The sequence below is a fragment of the Stegastes partitus genome, unplaced genomic scaffold, assembly GCF_000690725.1.
Source record: "Stegastes partitus isolate 25-593 unplaced genomic scaffold, Stegastes_partitus-1.0.2 Scaffold6, whole genome shotgun sequence".
In the NCBI taxonomy this organism is placed as follows: domain Eukaryota; kingdom Metazoa; phylum Chordata; class Actinopteri; family Pomacentridae; genus Stegastes; species Stegastes partitus.
This window is the reverse complement of record NW_007577737.1, coordinates 1,527,359-1,547,958: the sequence shown is the minus strand read 5'-3', so window position 1 is coordinate 1,547,958 and position 20,600 is coordinate 1,527,359. Positions and strand designations below refer to the sequence as shown.

General features: G+C 43.4%; 1 protein-coding gene across 1 annotated transcript in view; it reads left to right on the top strand.

The window, feature by feature from the left end:
• The first annotated feature begins 2,438 nt into the window (after positions 1–2,438).
• The window catches only part of epb41a (erythrocyte membrane protein band 4.1a), a 36,243-nt gene continuing 18,081 nt past the window's right edge, over positions 2,439–20,600 (top strand). The window contains exons 1-13 of the mRNA XM_008281173.1: positions 2,439–2,747; positions 4,535–4,813; positions 5,479–5,583; positions 5,756–5,798; positions 5,887–5,962; positions 6,076–6,294; positions 7,027–7,114; positions 7,846–7,998; positions 8,109–8,206; positions 8,311–8,486; positions 9,015–9,262; positions 12,514–12,561; positions 16,599–16,769. Coding sequence (XP_008279395.1) covers positions 2,439–2,747; positions 4,535–4,813; positions 5,479–5,583; positions 5,756–5,798; positions 5,887–5,962; positions 6,076–6,294; positions 7,027–7,114; positions 7,846–7,998; positions 8,109–8,206; positions 8,311–8,486; positions 9,015–9,262; positions 12,514–12,561; positions 16,599–16,769 — 2,013 coding nt within the window. The remainder of the gene's footprint in view (positions 2,748–4,534; positions 4,814–5,478; positions 5,584–5,755; positions 5,799–5,886; positions 5,963–6,075; positions 6,295–7,026; positions 7,115–7,845; positions 7,999–8,108; positions 8,207–8,310; positions 8,487–9,014; positions 9,263–12,513; positions 12,562–16,598; positions 16,770–20,600) is intronic.

Genomic DNA, 20,600 nt, shown 5'->3' with positions numbered 1-20,600 from the left:
TACAGTTTATTGACACAGATTTTCATACAGTACCGTCTCCCGTTGTTTCATCTTCCCTCCCTCTCTGACATGGTTGTTGTTGCCACAGCAACAACGCGTCAGAGTGTTGTGGTTCATCTGTGTTCAGCTGCCAACTGATGCAGCTCCGTCGCCCACCTTCACTGATGTAATGAAAAGCCTCTGTACAGGCGTTAGAATATAAATGTGAGCCGACGGTCCTCATAGGTTCATACGAGCTGAGTCGTGCTGCTTGTAGTAGAGGATGGAGTGATGATGACAAAGGCTCAACCGGCCTGGCTGATTGTCAGGGCTGATATTTGGCATTTTTCAGATTATTAGTGTTATTTTGATTAACTGGTCACCAGTTATTTCACTAATTGCATGTTTTGGATTCCTGTCTTTGACTCCTCTCCTCCAGTCTCAGTGCTTCCCACCAGAGGAGGAGTCAAGCTAACAGATATTTACCGTAATGAGGCATTCTCACCTCCGTTTAAAGCGACATCAATTAATTAGGACGTTTTTCACAGCTGCTGTTCAAGCCACAATCTATAATATTGTTTTTATTTTTTGTTTTGCTAAAAAATGTTTAGTTTATTATGAACAATGTCTTTGTTTTGTTTCTAGTAGAAGGAGGCGAGTCTTTAGAAATGAGGTCCAGTACCAGGGACAGGTGTGGGGATCTCAGCGCACTGAACTGCATGGTGTGCAACAATAGAATTTGCAAAATGCAGAAACGACGGGGATGTGTGTTTTTACGCAAGAGCGAGTCAGCTACGAGGATGCCCCAAGGATGGCTAGCTTTTTCTGAAAACTAAGGCAAAGCTTAAGCCATAACAGCTGCATCACCTGTCCATGGTTTTATTACAACCTACCTGTATTTTATGATCTCTGTCCAGCAGGAATCCTTGATGCTTGATTTTCCCTCCTCAATAAGCATTTTATTAATTGAGACATCCTTTGCTATGATGCACCAAGGCTGATTTCCAGGCCTGAGGACTGAGGAGTCAAGGAGTAATGACATGAGCCTTCAGACTTTGTGGTCCCTCTCTGGTCTCCAGCGATGCCCCGCCCACAGTATTACCTGTTTGGCTGTTACACATCATGAGTTGCAGCCAATCAACACTGAAAGCTGCTGTTTGCAGGGACAGCGGCATGCAGAGCAGAGCAGCTCCGAAGAATTAACAAACTGTGTTTTGGGGAAGAGGCAGATTTTTGTAAAGCTGTCAAAACACCTGAATGGTCCTAAAGCGTTCCTGTTACCCCGTTACACTGAAGACACCAGAATGACTCATCTGTTGGTGTCAATCAACCTTCTTTTGCTGATGGTGCTGGGTGCTTCCTAAAGTAACTACCTCTATTGATTTTATCAGTTAACATTGGCAATTTAGTCTGACACACGGGTCTATGCTACCGGGACATGACCTGCAGAAACTGAACAATAAGCACAAGCCATAAATCAGGTTCTTTTATAGTGGCTCAGGGTGCAGGAAGAGCTGGTAGGTCAGTTACAGGCCAGAAACAGACAAAGACGAAGAGGACACAGACTCTCTATGCTCTGATGTCATTGCATCTATTTTTATTGTACATATTCAGTTGTAGTAATCGTTAATAATGAGGAAGCCAAGTTGTGAACGGCAGATTCACAGCCATTTATTTCATTGACACTGTTACATTGAATGTATGTACTGAGGGCAGTGGTAGAGCAGTTGTCCTCTGATCCTAAGAATGGCGGTTCGATCCCCTCCACAGTCTAAGTGTCCTTGGGCAAGACACTGAACCCCAAGTTGCTCCCAATGGCAGGCAGCACCTTGCATGGCAGCTCTGTCACCATTGGTGGATGAATGTGTGTATGAATGGGTGAATGAGAAACACACTGTAAAGCGCTTTGAGTGCTGCTAAGGTAGAAAAGTGCTACATAAGTGGAGTCCATTTACCATTTACCACTTGGTGTTGCTACTGGCACCAACTTAAGGTGAGACGGTAACTTTCAACCTCGTTACAATAGACACTAGAGACACTGGTGTGAAATGACCGACCCTGGAGCACAGGACGGCATTTTTAGTGATAATAGTGTGACATGATGAAGGGGATTGCAGAAATGTCATTCTGTGTCTGTTTGAATGTATGATGGAAGTAGTTGCATGCTTTTCAAATGAGAAGAAAAACAGTTAATCAAGCTGTGAGCATTTAGCTGGATTATATCTTGTGGTGATATATGTCTCCCTTCCTAATGCAGGGTTTCCTCCATGCATGCAGTAAGTGATCTGCTATTTTAAAGGTTAAATATATATTTTCAGGATCTTTTGCTTCACACCTCCGAGCACAAAACACAACACAGTGGACTTGTATCATAAGAGATCATGACTAAAGCAGTGAAAGACCCCACCTGATGTTAGCGTCCAATCTGTTTCTCTATCTCTACCTCAACAGGTGTTACCATGACAACAGACGAGGCGGAAAGTCACAAGAAGCCAGGACAACAGGAGGAGTCTGGCCAGGATGCCCGGCCGCCCTCTCCAGAGGATGAGCAGCTCCGGCCACGAAACCGCAACTCTGCTGGCCGCGGCCTCTCGCGCCTTTTCTCCTCCTTCCTGAAGAGGCGTTCGCAGTGTGAGAGTGAGGGGGGAGAGAAGGGGGACAAGGAGGAAGAGGAAGCCAAAGCCCCCATCGCCGACCCCGAACCTGAGCTGAGGACAGAGGGAGAGGTTGCCCTGGACCAGCACTCAGTAAGCAGCGCTGAGGTTCAGGTCAGCCCACCTAGGGGTCTATGCTAACAGCAGGGGAGGGCAGCACAAGAGATCCGTCATTTTAGGGAGAGAGATATGTACATACATGAGGTGTGTGCAATATAAGCAGGCTTCTTCTGAAAGTCTTCTACTTCCCACCAAATAGGAAGTGTGTTTACTGATGAAGAAACAGATACACTGAACATCCACAACATTTAAAAACACTGAATCCCAATGATCATCTTCTGGGAAATTTTGGCTCATGGTGTTCATGTGGACGTTACTTTGACACGTACCATCCCCCAAACCCCCTAAACTTACAGAAAAATCACATGAACATTTACCAGTGAGATGACACATGGATCATTGATAAACCAGTGTTGAAGAAATTTTACTCATAGTCCTCATGTGAAGTTTGCTGTAGTGGGTGTTTATTAGTATTCTGGTATACAGTGGGCTCACCATCACAGAGCATGAGTCTGTGAAGGTGGACCGACCCTGAACATCTGCAGAGTCACACATTTATAGGGTAAGTCAGAGGGTAAGGGGGGCCTGTATGTAAATACAGAGGTGAATAGAGGTAAATTAACATACAGTTGCTAATCAAATGACCGGAGGTAAGGGGGGACAATGAATCACAGGTGATGAAATCGGAGTGTGGTGACCAGGCGGGTGGTGGAGTTGGGGTTCTGATAGCATACAGTTGCTAATCAAATGGCAGGAGGTAAGGGGACAATGAACAACAGGGGGTGGAATCGGGGGTCTGTGACAGGAGGTGGGAAAACACATGACAAAAGGTGATGGGAAAACACATGGCAACAGGGAATGAATTCAGCGGTCTGTGACCATCAAAATAAAAGAAAATGACTTTCTTCATCACCAGTTTCTAATGCCCATGTCAACATAACAACCATCGATAAAATCACCAATAATCAACATATACAGGTGCTTAATGGTGTTTTGTTGCAGCTTTGATTTTCAAATGAAAAATGAAATCTCAAATTTCCAAATGTATTCAGACCCTTTGCTGTGGCATATTAGTGGTAATAATATGACGATGATGGTATGTTATTATGGCCAGATGTATCTCATTTGCTTTATTTATCATTGCGATGTGTCTGGAGGTCACCTGTGGCAAGTGCAACTGATTGGATGTAGTTTAGAAAGGCGCCCACCTGTGTGTATGTATAAGGTCCCACACATGTCCCTGTATGTTAGAACAAAAAACAAAAGGAACTTGGTATACCTTTGCCATGAAATTGTGTCTGATGCCAGTCACTATGAGCAATTATAAAGTTCTTAGTGATCTCAGGGGCATGGTGGTCTCCATACTCATCAAAACGAGTTTGCAAAGTTTGGGGCCACCATGATGCTTCTTAGAGCTTTCCATCCATCCATCCATCCATCCATCCATCCATCCATCCATCCATCCATCCAAACTGAGCCCAAAATGCCTCGGTCAACCCATTGGTCATCACACAGAGCCTCAGAAGTCCTCTGCACATGGAAGCCTGATAGTAGAGTTGCAAAGGGAAAGCCACATTTGAATACAAGGTACATTGCAGCCCTCTTGAAATATGACAGACAGCATTTAGAAGACTTTGTCAGGATAAGGGAGCTCCAAACATACCATCATATCATCCCTAGAGTGAAACATGGTGGTGGTAGCATCATACTGTGGAGATGCATCTTAGCAGTAGGGACAGGGAGCCTGGTTGGCACCGTCTGTGGTATTCATACTATCAATAGTCTAGACTAATCATTATTCAGCGTGTAGACTGTATTGTCAACAGAGTGTCTTTGTTTAGGTCGTCCAGACAGAGAAGAAGGAAGCCGAGCAGGAGACAGCTGGAAAGGAGAAGGCCAACGAGGAGAAGGGAGAGGAGGTGGCGCTGGAGAAGGACGAGGACAAAGACAAGGGGAAGGAGGAGGGGAAGGACTCTGGCCTGGAAGGAGGAAGTACAGGAGACAAGGAGGAGAAGACGACAGACGAAGAGGTCAAAACCTCCAGAGCTCCGCGGCGACCCAAGACCATGCAAGTTAAAGTCACGCTGCTGGATGACACTCTGTTTGAGTGTGAGTTGGATGTAAGAGCATTTTCTTTGTAAGAGCTTTGTTGTCATGTCCACACACGTATGCTGCACAATGTTCAACACTGTCATTGACCATAGATACCAATATTCTTTGCCTGTCCTCCCCTTAAATGTCAATCTCATCCAAATGGGACCAATATAAGTTGTTATTGTTTTCTTTCTGGCATCACTTACACCTGAGGCTCTGCTTTATGAGAGCAAATGTGATAAACCTTCCCTCCTTTCACCACCTATCACCTTGGAGACCAGACTATATAGAAACATCTACCCAGATCAAGTGCCAAATGTCAGTGGATTCTCAGCAGAAAATGTCCATGTCGGCAGTCTAGCAGACAAAGTTAGTTTAACTGTAATTCTGAGTTTGATAGAACGGCTCATAGTGGGTGCAGGCCTATCTGAGACCAGTCTGCTCCTCTGGAAAGTGCCACACTTTAAATCCTGCAGCTGCTCAGTCGTCCTGTGTCAGACATAATTGCTGCCTCAGGACTTCTGCACGGTTCTGTCCATCTGCTCAGTCGTGCTTTACACATTTCTGAATACACTGTGCTTCATGTGATGTCAGGCCTGTTGCACTAGCAGGTGAATGCTTAATGTTTGTGTTATATTCTGTGTGTGTGTGTGTGCGTGCGTGTGCGTGTGTGTGTGTGTGCGTGCGTTAGAAACATGCCAAAGGCCAGGAGCTCTTCATGAGAGTGTGTGACCATCTCAACCTGCTGGAGAAAGACTATTATGGGCTGGCCATCTGGGAGACGACAACCATGAAGGTAAGCTCGACGGTGGTGGTCACTAGTCAGTATCCGTTCAACAATCTGAGGGTTCTACTGAGACGAAACATTCCATGTAAATGTATATATAATACCTTGTGACCCTGCTGCTGAAGGAGTTCAGTGTTTGATGACATCTAATCTCATGCTACATCCCTCATTTCTTGATCAGACTTGGATGGACTTGACCAAGGAGATCCGTCGGCAGGTGCAAGGTGAGCTTCACTTTACCCACTAATACGTCTGCTCTTCCCTTTTTCTGTGCTAATGCTCTTATTACTGTTTGTTCTTTTCTCTCTCAAGGTGCCAACTATAATTTCACTTTCAATGTAAAATTTTATCCACCGGACCCGGCCCAGCTCTCAGAGGACATAACGAGGTACTGCACGGTTAACTCACAGTTCACTACCTGTTTTTAGGGCTCTGACCCACATCCCAGAGTCCTCTTTAGCAGATCCCATACGTGATGCTGACGCTGTTTGTGCGTTGCAGGTACTACCTGTGTCTCCAGCTGCGAAAAGACATCCTGCAGGGCCGCCTTCCCTGTTCCTTTGTTACGCTGGCTCTGCTGGGCTCCTATGCCCTGCAGTCGGAGATAGGCGAGTACGACCCAGAGGTGCACGGTACCGAATACGCAAAGGACATGAAGATGGCCCAGGGTCAGACCAAGGAGCTGGAGGACAAAATGATGGAGCTGCACCAGACGTACAGGTCAGAACACTAACTCAGTCAGAAGTGTGGGCGGAGTCATCTTCTTCTCCTCAGGTGGTCATGAGAGTCAGCCCAAGGCAGATTGTTGATGGTTTTTACACTTTATGAAACTTTTCTGACCTCAAGTAACAATGGACTGTTAGTTCTGCTTAATTAACTGAGCAGCTCTCTCCATAACATCAATGACTACAGTAGTTTGTTTTATATCAACACTACCTCAACCCAGCACATGAAAGATGTTCTCAGACTTATTCAGAGACTAGGCCAGTCATCCGTTGATGAAGCCAACCAGGTTACAACCTCATGAAAGTGGTTAAAAGATGGTAAATAGTGTGAAGAGTTTTCATCACAGCAAACAGTGACCACATTGAGCAATCTGAAATATGATGCATATTTTAGTTTCCTCGCACTTTATCCTAAATGTGTTACTACTACTTCATGTACTTATTTATTTCATACATTAGTTGCCCCTCAAGTAAAAGAAAAATAATTAAACAGCTTAAACAGAGTTACTCATCTAAAGTACGAGTGGAGAAAATGTTGTGTACTAAATTATAGTGCACTGCTCATCATACGTAGCGCCATCTAGTTGTTAATGCAGCCAAGTAGCTCCATTACAAGGGAAGCCCTAAATAACAGATGAAGGAAAAGGACACCTTTCATTGCTTTAAAAAAAGAAACTGTCATAGTACCTAACAATGTTCCTGGATTCCTGCTATGGTGTCGTGGCAGGTCAATGAGTCCAGCCCAGGCAGACCTGATGTTCCTGGAGAACGCCAAGAAACTGTCCATGTATGGAGTGGACCTTCACCAAGCAAAGGTATGAACATGGACGACAACCCCGTAGCTTCTCTCCGTGGGTTCTCTCCGGGGTCTCCGGCTTCCTCCCACAGTCCACAAACATGCCGAGGTTAATTGGTGATTCTAAATTGTCCGTAGGTGTGAATGTGAGTGTGCTTGGTTGTCTGTGTAGCCCTGTGATAGACTGGTTACCTGTCCAGGTGAACCTGCCTTCACCCTGAGTCAGCTGGGATAAGCTCCACCCCCTACAACCCTAGTGAGGACTAAGGTGTAGAGATGATGGATGGATGGTTTGTCTGTAACCGTTAATACACCAGTATGTAGAAGCTCTTTAACCAAAATGATATTTTTCATGCTAAAATATAATAATTATTGTTATCCAAACGACAGAGGTGCATAAAATAGTCTGTATTCTGAGTGTTGAACTGCCGAACATGAACAGCAGGAAGACATGTGACGTGAAACATGTTTTACATCAGAAATCAGGTTAATCTGTTTACATCAGAGCAGGGATTTGAAATATATATACAAAAGGGACATTCTGAAGACTGTACTGCCCCCCGGTGGACGACTTGGAGCAACACGAAGGCGCTGCTTGTTCATATTAAAACAATTACACTTTGGTGTGCTTATTCTTAGACTGATGGAGCTCTCTGTTTTTAAGGAGGGACGGTTGTATTGCACCACAGGTATCAGGTGGGACTGTGGCACATGGATTACTGAAACTCTTTCATTCATTATCTCTGTCAGGATCTGGACGGTGTCGACATCATGCTCGGGGTTTGCTCTAGTGGCCTGATGGTCTATAAAGACAAGCTGAGGATCAACCGTTTCCCCTGGCCCAAAGTCCTCAAGGTCTCCTACAAGCGGAGCAGCTTCTTCATAAAGATCCGACCGTCTGAGGTACACCACCCATAAAGTCTGTGGTTCTCTGTTCAACATGTAGCTCATCCTAGTAAACAATAAAACCAGAGTCCATTCTATTACTTTTGATTTTTTGTTTGTTTGAACAGGTGGAACAGTATGAGAGTGCCATTGGCTTCAAGCTACCCAACTACAAGGCTGCCAAGAAGCTGTGGAAAGTGTGTGTAGAGCATCACACCTTCTTCAGGTGGGGGATCGTACTCTCTTCATTGGGGAGCTCTGGATAATGTGCACACTATGTTTGGTCCAGAGTTATATCAGAAAACCAACATCAGTGATCTTTGTGTCCAGGCTAACTTCAACGGAGATGGCCACCACGCCCAGGAAGTTCCTCGCCCTGGGCTCTAAGTTCCGGTACAGCGGTCGGACCCAGGCTCAGACCAGACAGGCCAGCTCGCTCATCGACAGACCAGCTCCTCTGTTCCAGCGCTCGTCCAGCAAGAGGAACTCACGCAGCCTTGATGGAGGTACACCATTTATGTTCTAAAGACTACAGAATGTAACCGGGATGGCTCGGCGTGGTAGTTTTCTACAGGAGACATGTGACCTGAGGGGGAAGTCCTGCATCAGTACAGGCGTTAATCAACTACAGCCTCACAGAACTGGCACGCCTGTAGACTCTTGATGTTATTATCCCGAACACTTCCATCTGAACTGTGGACAACTGACACATGTTTGCAGTGCTGGTATACAGTCACTCTTCTTACACAGAACCCTTATAGAAATGTACACAGCTAAATGCAGACTAATGTGACAGAAACAAAGAGGGAGACGATGGCCGGCTGAGCTACTGTCACCCATCGGTTTAATCCAGAGGCAACAATCTCTTCAAATGCCCCAATCCCAGGACCCAACTTCTTCCAACACAATCATATTTATTGGCTTGTTTGCTAATCCATGCACAGGTTCAAGTCATGTTGATGGAATAATTACAGTACAAACATTTAGTTTCATATCTAAGTGAAGCCAGAGTCTCTTCTCTTTGTTTCCACCAGCGATGGCGTCCACTCCCGACAACAAATCCACCCGTCCGGTCAGCGCCCCCGTCATGTCGCCGGTGTCTCCCGGGGAGGCCACCCCGTCGCCGCTGCTACCCATGCTGTCTCGCTCCGACCACCACGATGGCTCCACGCCAAAAGGCCACCGCTACGCAGACAGGAAGGCAGAGTTTAAGGTGGATTGTCTGCCGGCCGAGTACACCAAGAGCCACAGCCCGAAACCAGAGTTCACTCCAGACATCAAGGTAGAGAACACAGCTCTTTATGTTTCCTCATCAGGCTTTCACTCTCTTCATTACTGAACGAATAATAAACATGCAATCAGTGATCAGCAATGAGACCAAACAGAAGATGTTAATAACAATGAAAGTACAGTGGATTTGTTTTGGTGGACAGTTTCACAGGTCAAATCACAAATGAAGTATGTTTAGTACCTCAAATGGTGTAAATCCCACATGTTTACAGTTAAGGAACACACCTGTAATAGATCCGTAATGAGGGCTTTTGACTCAAGAGATTTGAATATATAAATGAGATTCAATGTACCGTCAAGTTAAATAAGGCGTAATACTGTGATAAGATGTCAACAGCATCTGATTTTAACAAGAACAAAAGTATCATGGCTGTGCCTAGTTTTTGTTTGGAATTGATCCTCAATCTGTGAGCTTTGTCTGCCAGACAGTGGCCAGGAGAGAGCGGAGGCACTCGCCCTCTTTGGCCATCACCAACGGAGAAAGAGAGAGAAAAAGCCAGGTTTGTTCGCTTCATATATGATCAGACGAAGCACGTGTTGGAGCCATATCAACGTACTAAAGTTTAAAAAAAAAAAAACAAGTACACATGGAGGTTTATGTAACTGAATTATATGAAATAGTCATGAATTCAAACATATTTAAACTGATGTGCTATAAATGGTAGCTTTAATATAGTGTTAAAGAACCTCTGGCACAATAGGAATACAACACAGAAAGCAGCTTTAAGCTTCAAATGAATAAAGAATCAGACCTTTAAAAAAAAAGAAAAAAGGCATTTGATAGAGTAAATTGTTATTTTGGCTCTTATTAATTCATTATTATATATTACCGTAAGTTCTGGACTATTGAGGCACCTGAATATAGGCCCCACCCACTAACTTTAAAGAGAAAACCAGGTGTGTACATATACAGGCTGCACCTGTCTCTAAGCTGCAGGTGTCCACGTTGGAACATGAGATATTTACACAGAAGGATAAAACTTTTGATGAAATATGTACCTGTAACATACACAAATAGGTATCGTAGATTGTTGTCCAGGATTTACGGTAATTCAATGAGACATCATCATGTTTGCTGTTCAGCTCAGCAGTGCCTCCATGTTTACCTGTTGTCTTGATGAATTCAGCATCAGACACATTTTTCCACAGCAATAATCCCGTTAGTACAAAGAGCTCGCTGCTTCTTTAATTGTTTCCAGTTGCCTTAATTTGACTGTTTTTGATAAAAGTTAAACTACCATCAATGAAGTTCAGCATCCAGTGGCTCCAATCACATCATCCATCCCCTGCCTCACAGGAGTTGGATATAAAGTCTTCTATTATGATAAATGTAATTCGACCATCACTGGCTTATATTTGAGAATTCATATGATTAGCAGTTTTTGACAAAAAACACAACTATGTATTGAGCATATTGTGCAGCATGTTCAGTCAGTTGTTACTAGTGTATAACAAATGACATGTGGCCGGATTACAAATGAGATCTTAACACGTCTTTCCTCTGGTGGAGGAGCAGCACTCGCTTCAGGACAAAAAGATGGAGATGGTGCGCGTGAGGAAGGTTAGCATCCTTCTGAGCCGGTGTTCTCGTTGACCAGCCACCCCTGCATCAGTCGCACATCAGAGCACTTTTGATTTGCTTTTCTGTTTCCTAACCGTCTTGTTTTTTCATTGCAGATGCATACAGTGCTTTACTGTCTTTATTATTTTATGATTTCTGGCTGATGTTTGACTTCCTTTGACAGCTTGTACATGTCATGTAAACGTCACCTTTCTGTTATAACGAGGGGAAACCAGTCCACTGGGCAGGTTATTGGTTAGTCACCGTCTCTCCCTGTGACTGGTGGACAAAGTGTTTTCCTCGTGTAAGAGTTTATCCTTGTCGAGCAGCAAACATGCAATACTAGGACCGCTACCACTACTACTACTAATGCTAATAATAATAAACAACAAATGTCTTGATTTCAGGACCTGTGATAGACTGGTTACCTGTCCAGGTGAACCTGCCTTCACCCTGAGTCAGCTGGGATAGACTCCAGCCCCCCATGACCCTAGTGAGGATTAAGGTGTAGAAGTCTGGATGTATAAATCAGACAATAAGATATATATATATATATATGTTGGCTAAATCTAATTTAAAGGTTGTTTTTTTATATATATATATTTAAGTCTTTCCCCTGCTTTCTTTTAGCTTAAAAAGATGTTTATGCAGTACAATAATTTAAATAACTGGCTCATAATGTCAGTAACCCCAGTACATAGCTACTACCAATGACAGGCAAGCACCTTGCATGGCAGCTCTGTTGCCATCAGTGGGTGAATAAAACACGAGCGCTAAGGTATATATAAATGCAGACTATTTACTACACTCAGACTCAGTATGAAGCTCCCAGCCTGTCACTACCGTGCTGACTCGTTGTTGGCAGCGGTGTATCTGGAGAGAGCAGAATGAGATGAAGTTTAGTCCTCAGCAAACCAGGCAAACATTTGTGCATTTTACCATTGTTGTCTTTCCATTTTGTCCACACATCATTTAAATTTTAGACTCAGTTTGTACAGCAGCATGCAAGAGGTAGGAGGTATCTGAACTTACAGTCAGTTCGTTACGATTCTCTAAATAAATTATAATGCATCTTCATATATTGTTCAATATTTTCCCTCAATTTATAATGAGGGAGTTAAAAAATTAAAATAATGACAAGTGAATGTGATGTGCTCCAGCAGACAGACATACCCACAGTGATGCTCCTCACTGCACTGCAGCCACCTTTGCATGACCAGCATGTGACTCTGCTCACAGCACTGAGTGTGTATGTGCCTGGCTTCTCATGCACATGACTGCTGTGTGTGGCTCAATCCCTCATCTTCCCCCTCTGTGTGTGTGTGTGTGTGTGTGTGTGTGTGTGTGTGTGTGATTCACGTCATCACCAAACTACTGCTGCCAATCGGACACGACTGCAAATCAAATATGAGAATGTTTTAACTGATTCTGCATTATTTCCAACTAGTTCTTCCTTCTCCTCATTTCCACAGAAGCGAGCTAAGAAACTTGAGGGTGAAACTATTTATATCAGACATAGCAATTTAATGTTGGAGGTTTGTATCTTCAGTCTTAAACGCCTCTCCGTTCTGGTTTTTCACACATTTTTCTGCCTGCATGCACATTCTGACAGTTTCCATTTTGCTTGAAACCTCGGTTTCTGTTTCTTTCTTTTTTCTCTTTGTCTTATCTTGTTTTTTTAGCTCAATCCTAAAGGGTTGGCATGCACTATTTTCCTCTCTGACTCTCATGCAAGTAGCTTTGCTTCATGATCACACAGTCTCTTTAATTTCATATTTTCATTTTATGACATATATGATTGGGAAACATCTAAAGTTTACGTCCGTGCTGCAGCTACAGCTTGTGTTGTGATGCTTAAACAAACGAACACGCAAACAAAAATGAAGTAATCTCAGATGTACTGTATGCTATGACATCACTGGCAGACTTAACAAAGCTCTAGAAACACAGAGTAGGTTGGCAGGCTGACTAGTGAACCAACCGTCATGCCTTTGTTCGCCTCCAACTGTGGAGCGTACAGGCTTTTTATTACCTTTATTCATTTTTAGGCTTGTTGTTGCTTTTTAGTATATATATATATTTAAATCCCAGTAATACTGGTTGAAGTGTCCTTGAGTAGGATTTATGGTCTGTCAGAAGGTCAAACACCAGTATAGCTTTATTATTCAGATAGCAGTTTTCTGTATCAAACTTTCTGAAGGTATTAAAAATTCATCCGATCACCTTTCTTAGAAATGGGGACCACCAGCCCAGTTTGTGAGGACAGAAGCAACGTCCCTAAGGTTCATACAGTGTTGTACAGATGTGTCAACCAAGACAGCCCAACAATATCAAGAACCTACAGCAACCCCAGGGAACTCTCATCCAATCCCCAGAGCCTTGCCAGTTTTTTTTAACTGCCTCAGTGATTTTGTTCTGAGAGATGGGCTTAGATCCCCTGACAGCCTCCAACTTTATATTCTTTTAGAAGATCCTCAGAGTGTTCTTTCCCATGCCTGGCAGTTCCCAGCCCTTTGCTGAACATAACTTGTATGACGTCCCTTCTTCGTTGGACTGTTACCCATATCCTCTTGAGGTCAGCCCAAGTTACTCTCTATGGCCTTTCCAAAACTTCCAAACCCAGATTTTGCTTCTGTGGCTTTAGCTTTCACAACATTTCTTGCCCGTCTGTGCCTATCTACAGAATTCAGAGTTCCCGGAATCAGCCAAGATTGGAAAACCTTCTTAAACATGATGGCTGTCCTCCCCTCCAGCATCCACCACCATGTCCTTGGGTTGCCAACGTGACAGGCCCCTGCAGGTTTTAGATCACAGCTACGTTTCACAATGGCGGTCTTAAACAGAATCCATTCAGACTCCAGGCAATTGTTCCAGACAGTTTTCTGCCAGTGTTTCTTAGCAGAGCCCAACTATGTGTTTGGGTCTTCCAGGTCTGTCATCTGATTCAAAACAGAAATAAATGGGGATGAACTGACAACTCTTCTTATCGCTTCCCTTCACCTAAATGTTGAAAACACAAGACCTCATAGTTTCTATAACAACTCTGATTTTGATCATAGACCTTAAACCCAAGTCATCTGGCACTACTCCTCTTATGAACCACCTTGTGTTCGAACATGGTGATCGTTATGGGAAAACTATGACCAGCGAAAAAGTCCAACAACAATTTTCTACTAGGGTTGGGGTTTGTCCAAGCAGGCCATTCCTGCACTCCACACCAGGTTGCACAGTCATTGCCAGTGTTGGAGTTTAAGTCTCCCAGCAGGACAGCAAAGTCTATTGAGTCCTTCATAGGTCCTTTCCCTGCTCTGGGCAAGGTAGCAGATTCCTCTGATCAATAGAAGTCTTATGGATCGTATTCATCTGGACACCTGTTTGCCGCTTGTAAGGCCCTGCTAAGAGCATTTAGCTCTCGACAACATGCCACTAGAGCACAACGAGGTCCTTACCAATGTCTTTATGGTATCAAACATTAAGAGAGAGGGCATTGACCTTAGAGGAGGATGTGCTCTTAGTGACTTTCTAGTCTAACCTTGTGCTCTGACAAGTCAAGTGTCTGCTGTGGAAAGGCTGTATAGGCCGGAAAAATTAATAGAAAATACATTTTTATCTGTTTCCCGGTCATATATGTCCTCGTGATGCTACTAACATGTTATCACACTGCTGTTGTTGTTGCTCATTGGTTCTCATGGTTACTGATGACATCCACTCACCTTCCTGTCCTCTGTTGACCCAACTCTCTCCTGAAGTCATGCAAAATATACCATCTGTCTGTGACTCTTAACTCACGTTTAAATGCTGTGATTATTGTGCTGGTTGACATTCTGTGCTGAGTTTATGTCACTTCAGAAGAAAGGGATGACATTTGTTTACTGTGGCGTGGACGTTATCTTCCCTCTCTACAAGCAGTGTGAAAGGGGTCACTTGTTATAACCCCACAGGATTATGAGCAGTCTGCAGGTCTACCCAGCTGCTTGGTCTCAGCTCATAGTTTAGTTTTATACACCTGGGTTTTGAGTACGACCTCAGCCTTCAGAGTGTGTAGCCTGCCATCCCTCTCTTCACGTGTCTGTACTGTACAGTCATTTAAAGATGTCTCATGGAAATTGTTGGCTTTCTGGTGTATTTGGAGAGGTGACCATTCAATCCTCATTACAACAGTGCATATTATAACAGTGATACACATAACACTGACCTTTTGTAGTCATTTCCATCAACAGGTGAGTCTCATGGGTAAAGTAAATACAAATGCAAACCAAATCTATAGACTTTGAGTGATTAAATGTCAATGAACCTTATTGGGGAGGGGTAGATTGTCGCTGACTGGTGTCATTACAACAACATCTGAACAGTTGTCTAAGGCCTTCAGAAACATGGATGTGGGTGCCTGCGTAGAGTTTGGTAGAAATGATTCATATATATATAAACAGTCATGGAAAACATCATTAGACCACCTTGTTTTCTTCATTTTTTTTTTTTCATTTTAATGCCTGGTACCACTGAAGGTGCATAACCTGAAGAATACAATGAACACAACTAAACATGCAGCTGATTCCATCATACTTTATGTCCTATTTGACATGCTTCAGCTTCATTGTACTCCCAGGGTATATAAGAGGCCACTATATGTCATTACATGTGCTGCTCCTACAGTCAGGAAGAGACTGCACAGTTTGAACTGCAGGAAAAGGAAAACAGAAGGGATGGGAAGCTTTGGAAACAGGCAGTACATGCAGGAAAACCCTCAAACATCTTGAAAGTTAAGGAAGTTTGCATGGAAGAGGCTGGTGGACAGTTGTTGTCAGACGTGTGCTTCCTTTGTCATATAAGAATTAAATGTATGAAAAGTAATTTTAGCTGTGAGCATCACTTTTACCTGGAGGCACTGCATCAAAGATCAGATGTTTGCTCGTCCAAATAAGTCAATAAAAGCCAATAATTTCCAGTTAATGTACCTGTTTATCACACATGTATGTATTTACTGTATAGACTCAGCCTGCCTACTGTAATGATTTAATATGCAGTATGTTATCCAGTGCTTGGTCGACACTTCTCCTAAAAACATATGTTCCTGTAGAACTAAAGACATAAAGTCCAGTCTCCTGGTATCGACAGCGAGACAGAACCGAAAAACCTCCAACCGGTTGGGGTGAGAGGGAGGATGAGGGGATGGTGGAGCTGGGATAGCAGATGGAGAGCAGACAAGACATAAGAGAACATTCTGGAGATCTGTGAGGCTGCTATCTGAGACATGTAGGTCCGGATCTGGAGATGCCTGAAGAGAGAACAAACACAGTAGTGAAGCAAAAAGAGGCCATGTTTAATGTGTAGACCAGATTCATCTGTTTCAAACTGAAAATCAAAATATGTTGAGCTAGCCTGCATAGTAAATATTGAAACTGAATCTTGACTTTAAAAACTTGCATTATAAACCAAAATGCAATCACAACAACAATCTGAAAACTCACAGACACTTTCTCAGAATCATTCAGCTTCCAGCTTCCTTCCATCACCTGAGTTTGTCAAAGCCAGCTGTACTATACTGCATATTAAAGACCAAATAAAAGAGTGGCAGTCTGTTCCTACAGCTTCTTGTTCCAATATGAGTGATTTATTATTTATCTATTTATTTCACTGATAGGATTATTTGGTTTTATATACATCACTTCCTTTTTTCCTCATCTTTCCTTCACATCTTAATCATTTTCTGTTGCTGATGTACTTTCACGTCCGTCTACCCGGTCTGACGTTCATGTTCTTGTTGAAGGACGTGGATAAGACCCAAACAGAGATCATGCGCCACCACACGAGCATCAGTGAGCTGAAGAGAAGCTTTATGGAGTCGGTACCAGAGCCGCGGCCCAGTGAATGGGACAAGCGTCTTTCCACCAACTCGCCTTTTCGCACCGTGAGCATCAACGGCCAGCTTCAACCAGCGGTGAGTCCAGCAGCCTGGGTACCGGGCAGCTGTACTGTTGTTTACTCCTAAGTAGAACATCGAGTCTGTCACCCACAGCAGACATGAGCAGTAGTGATGCTAGCAGCTTAGCTTGTCTCTGCACTGGACTCACACACATAACACTGTTCATAAACAATAAGTGTTCATCTGCAGTGCCTTCAAAAGAGTGTGTTGATGCTGAGCTCAGTGACTCACTACACTACACTCGTTTGGAAGATGCTTTTGCCCCAAGTGACACACAATGAATGTAATTTGGAATTAAACCCTAAACAATAGAGGAGACGCAGGCATAAACTAAGGCTAGAGGAAACTGTGTGTCTGGACCAGACAGATATGACATATAATCCAGGATGGAGCTTAAGCTGTTGAAACAATACAGACTGAAAATATGAAGAATTAGTTAAAATCTAATGGTGGGTGTGATTTTCACTGTCACAAGATTACATGTTACAGTAATGCATGATCTAATGTTAAAAGGTTTTAAAAGGTCTGATTAACCACTAAGAGGGCAAAAACGAGCTAATTGCTGCTACTGAGACCCACTGCACCTGTTCCTCAAACCCACAAATAACAAGCTGGGTTATTGTCCCACAGTCAGTCAAACCATGCATTTTTATTGAGGGACATTTTGACACGTCGTAGGATAATGCACATGGTTAGACTATCAGATAGATGTTGGCTAAGTTCTATCTAGGTTCCTTAATTTCAGGGTCATGGGATTGTTCTTTGATTCTGACTTAATTGGAAACGTGCACAGAACAGAGTGATCATCAATGTAGTTGGTAACACCTGAGCTGTTCTGACGAAGGAAAGTCAGAAGGTCTGACACAGGTGTTACCATCTGACCAAACATTTAATGGGCCAGGATAACCGAGAAATCTCTCTGTAGGACATAGCCTTAAAATGTATTTAGTGCATACATATATATATATATATATATACAGTCGTGACTCGATAATCCGACCCTTAACAATCCTAAACCTGCTATCTGACAGGTTTTTAGGAAAAACCAACAGAACCCATAAAAACAGCCTTAACATAGCGACAGCCTTGGATTCTGACTCCGACATGACTTTTATTTCCCAAATCAGGATAGCGCCGTATTATCTGACATCCACAGATTGGCTACGTTCACACTGCAGGACTTGATGCTCAATGAGGATTTCTTTGTGAGTTCCTTCACATTTCCAGTTAAATGCGACTTGTATGTGATCTGCTGTGTGAACTTCATACGGCCCAAAAGTGTCCCGCATGCGCAGAAGAGGACACGACGACGTCACACGCAGCGAGCATGCTCAGTGTTTACGGAAGTAAATATGGATGGTAACAGTGGAGGCCACTCCCCCGCCGCCACCGATGGCCTGAATATCCAGAGAGCAGAAAGTGCTATTGGGACCAGCCCTACTAGTTATAACAACTGTGAACAATAATGAACAACTCATGAGCCTTCCAGCATCAAGCCCTCCTTGTATCTGGACCTCCGTCTTGACAATCCGACAGCCTTGCTATCCGACAAAGAAGAAGGTTTTACATTTAGCGTCGGATTATCGAGTCATGTCTGTATATTACTAAATTACCACATATATAAAAATCACCAAACAATTTAAAATGAAACACAAATGACCCCATGAAATCAGGGCAAATATAGTCGTCTGGTGCCCTACATGTCTCAGGGAGTCATATTGGACATTCCCACATAATTAGAATAATATTTACCCACTTGCATGAATGAATGTCATACATAACGAGTGTAGTATACTGTTGTTAACCAACATGTTTAATAAACACCATTTGGCCACTTGGTGGTGCTGTTCGCTTTCTACATGTCATTCCACTGCCTTAGCATGACTGTACCTGCAGTCGCTACGACATTTTTAATCTGGAGGTTTTGGTGTGAAGATGGCATGTGTGTGTGCAGAGAAGTGTGCTGTGCCTGCCTGAGCAGCTGGTGGTGTGTCTGAGGTATCGGTCGTCCAATCTGGGGCTTTCTGGCACACGCTGCAGTGGCTCAACAATGTCCAGCATTTCCTAATGAGCAGTAAAGAATAAGATCTTCAGGCTGGGGCACTGGCCAACCAGCTTCGCCAGGTTGTGCTTTGCTGCAACCTCAAGAGTTCAGTATGCTTCAAACCAGCTAGTTTCTAAAACAGGCTGCCTGAAGTTGTGTATTGTGAATGGCGCTACCTGCAGACGTGAACGGGTAAAGCTCACCACCACAGAACCTGACATGTGACAAGTGATGAGTTGTAGAGGTGGATGCTATTCAGAACAGTCTCCTCTCAGAGGCGTTTAGGAAGAGCCATGGTGTTGTACAGATGAAAAGTGACAGGTTTGTTAGAGATTTATTTATTTTGTGTGACCTCTGTGCAGCTGTTCAGTCGCTTCATGAAGTGGGTGTGGTTGTGGTGAATCATTAGCGCTGCTGCTGAAGGTCTACGTGGCTCATTAACAGTCACGACTACGTGTAGCTCCCACAACCTGGGTTTTATACCTGCACACTGCTGACGGGGGTTAACAGGGAACAAAACGCTCTCTACCACACATACGCAATACAGCAGTTAAGAGAACCAGGACAATCCCAGTGGGTCACGACACGCTGAGGTTGCTCAAAGAGAAAAGCTAAAATATCAGAGATGGGCAACAGAAAGAGGTAGAGAGAGGGAGCTGTGTTGTTGTGATGAGTCCTGTGGAGCAGATTCAACCACCTGCTGTACCAAATGTCTGAATTCTAAAGTGAAGATTTGGCTGAAAAGTCCAAAGAAAAGAAGTTAAAATCCACAAAAATCCAAATGCTTCATCTAGTTGAGCATCTGTGGAGGACCGAGAGTGGATTCAGCTCCTGGCACCAGTTCTTCTGCTGTAACTGTAAAATGTAATATAGAAAGGTACTTCGGACTTTTTATTTTTTTGTTTGCTTTTTAACAAATTCCAAAATGAAATCATTGTAAAATCTGTACATAACAACTAGACCTTAGCTTTACGATATCATACCAGTTTAAAATGCAGATATTGTATCGCTCTGCTAGTCTTCATAGTTAGTTTAACCTCTGAATGGCTTCGTATTAGGGATGCATGATATAGCGGCGACCACATCGGTATCGGCCAATATTAGTGTTTTTTCTCATATATTGGTATAGGTCTGATGAACAAATTTAACTCTAACATCAGCGCCTTCGTCTCTACATTTGATATTGCTGCTATTTCACAGATGTTTTTACTTAAATGGTCCTGGACTGAACATTAAATATGTTTTACTTTTGTTACGTAATAAAGAGGACTATGTGGTCTAATTGGGCCTCCTCTGAATAGTTTTCTCACAGTGCTTACTTATACTCTTTTTTTCGGTGTGAACAAAAATTGAATATCGACATCGGTAATATCGGTTATCGCCGATATCAGCAATCTTGATATCAGATATCGGTAACGGCAAGAAGTTTTAATATCGTGCATCACTACTTCGTATGATAGAAATGTGACACACTGAAATCATATAACATCGTCCTTTACATGGTGTTCATCAGACCATCTGTCTGGGCCTTTAGAGACCTTGACCTGTCTACAGCACCTGGTATAGTAGCACATACATGAGAAAACAAACATGAATGATTTGATCCAGTTGTTTTACTGACGTGTATAAATGTGGGACTGGCATTGCATGGGCCTGGATGTCTGTAAACAGGACTATCGTTGTAAAGATGCACGGTTGTTGGTTTCGGTGCAGGGGGAAGGGGTTCTAGCACTATCTGACAACCACTACGTTTGAAGCATACTGGCGTTGGTGGATCGCATCTTCTTCCTGCTGCCATCGCG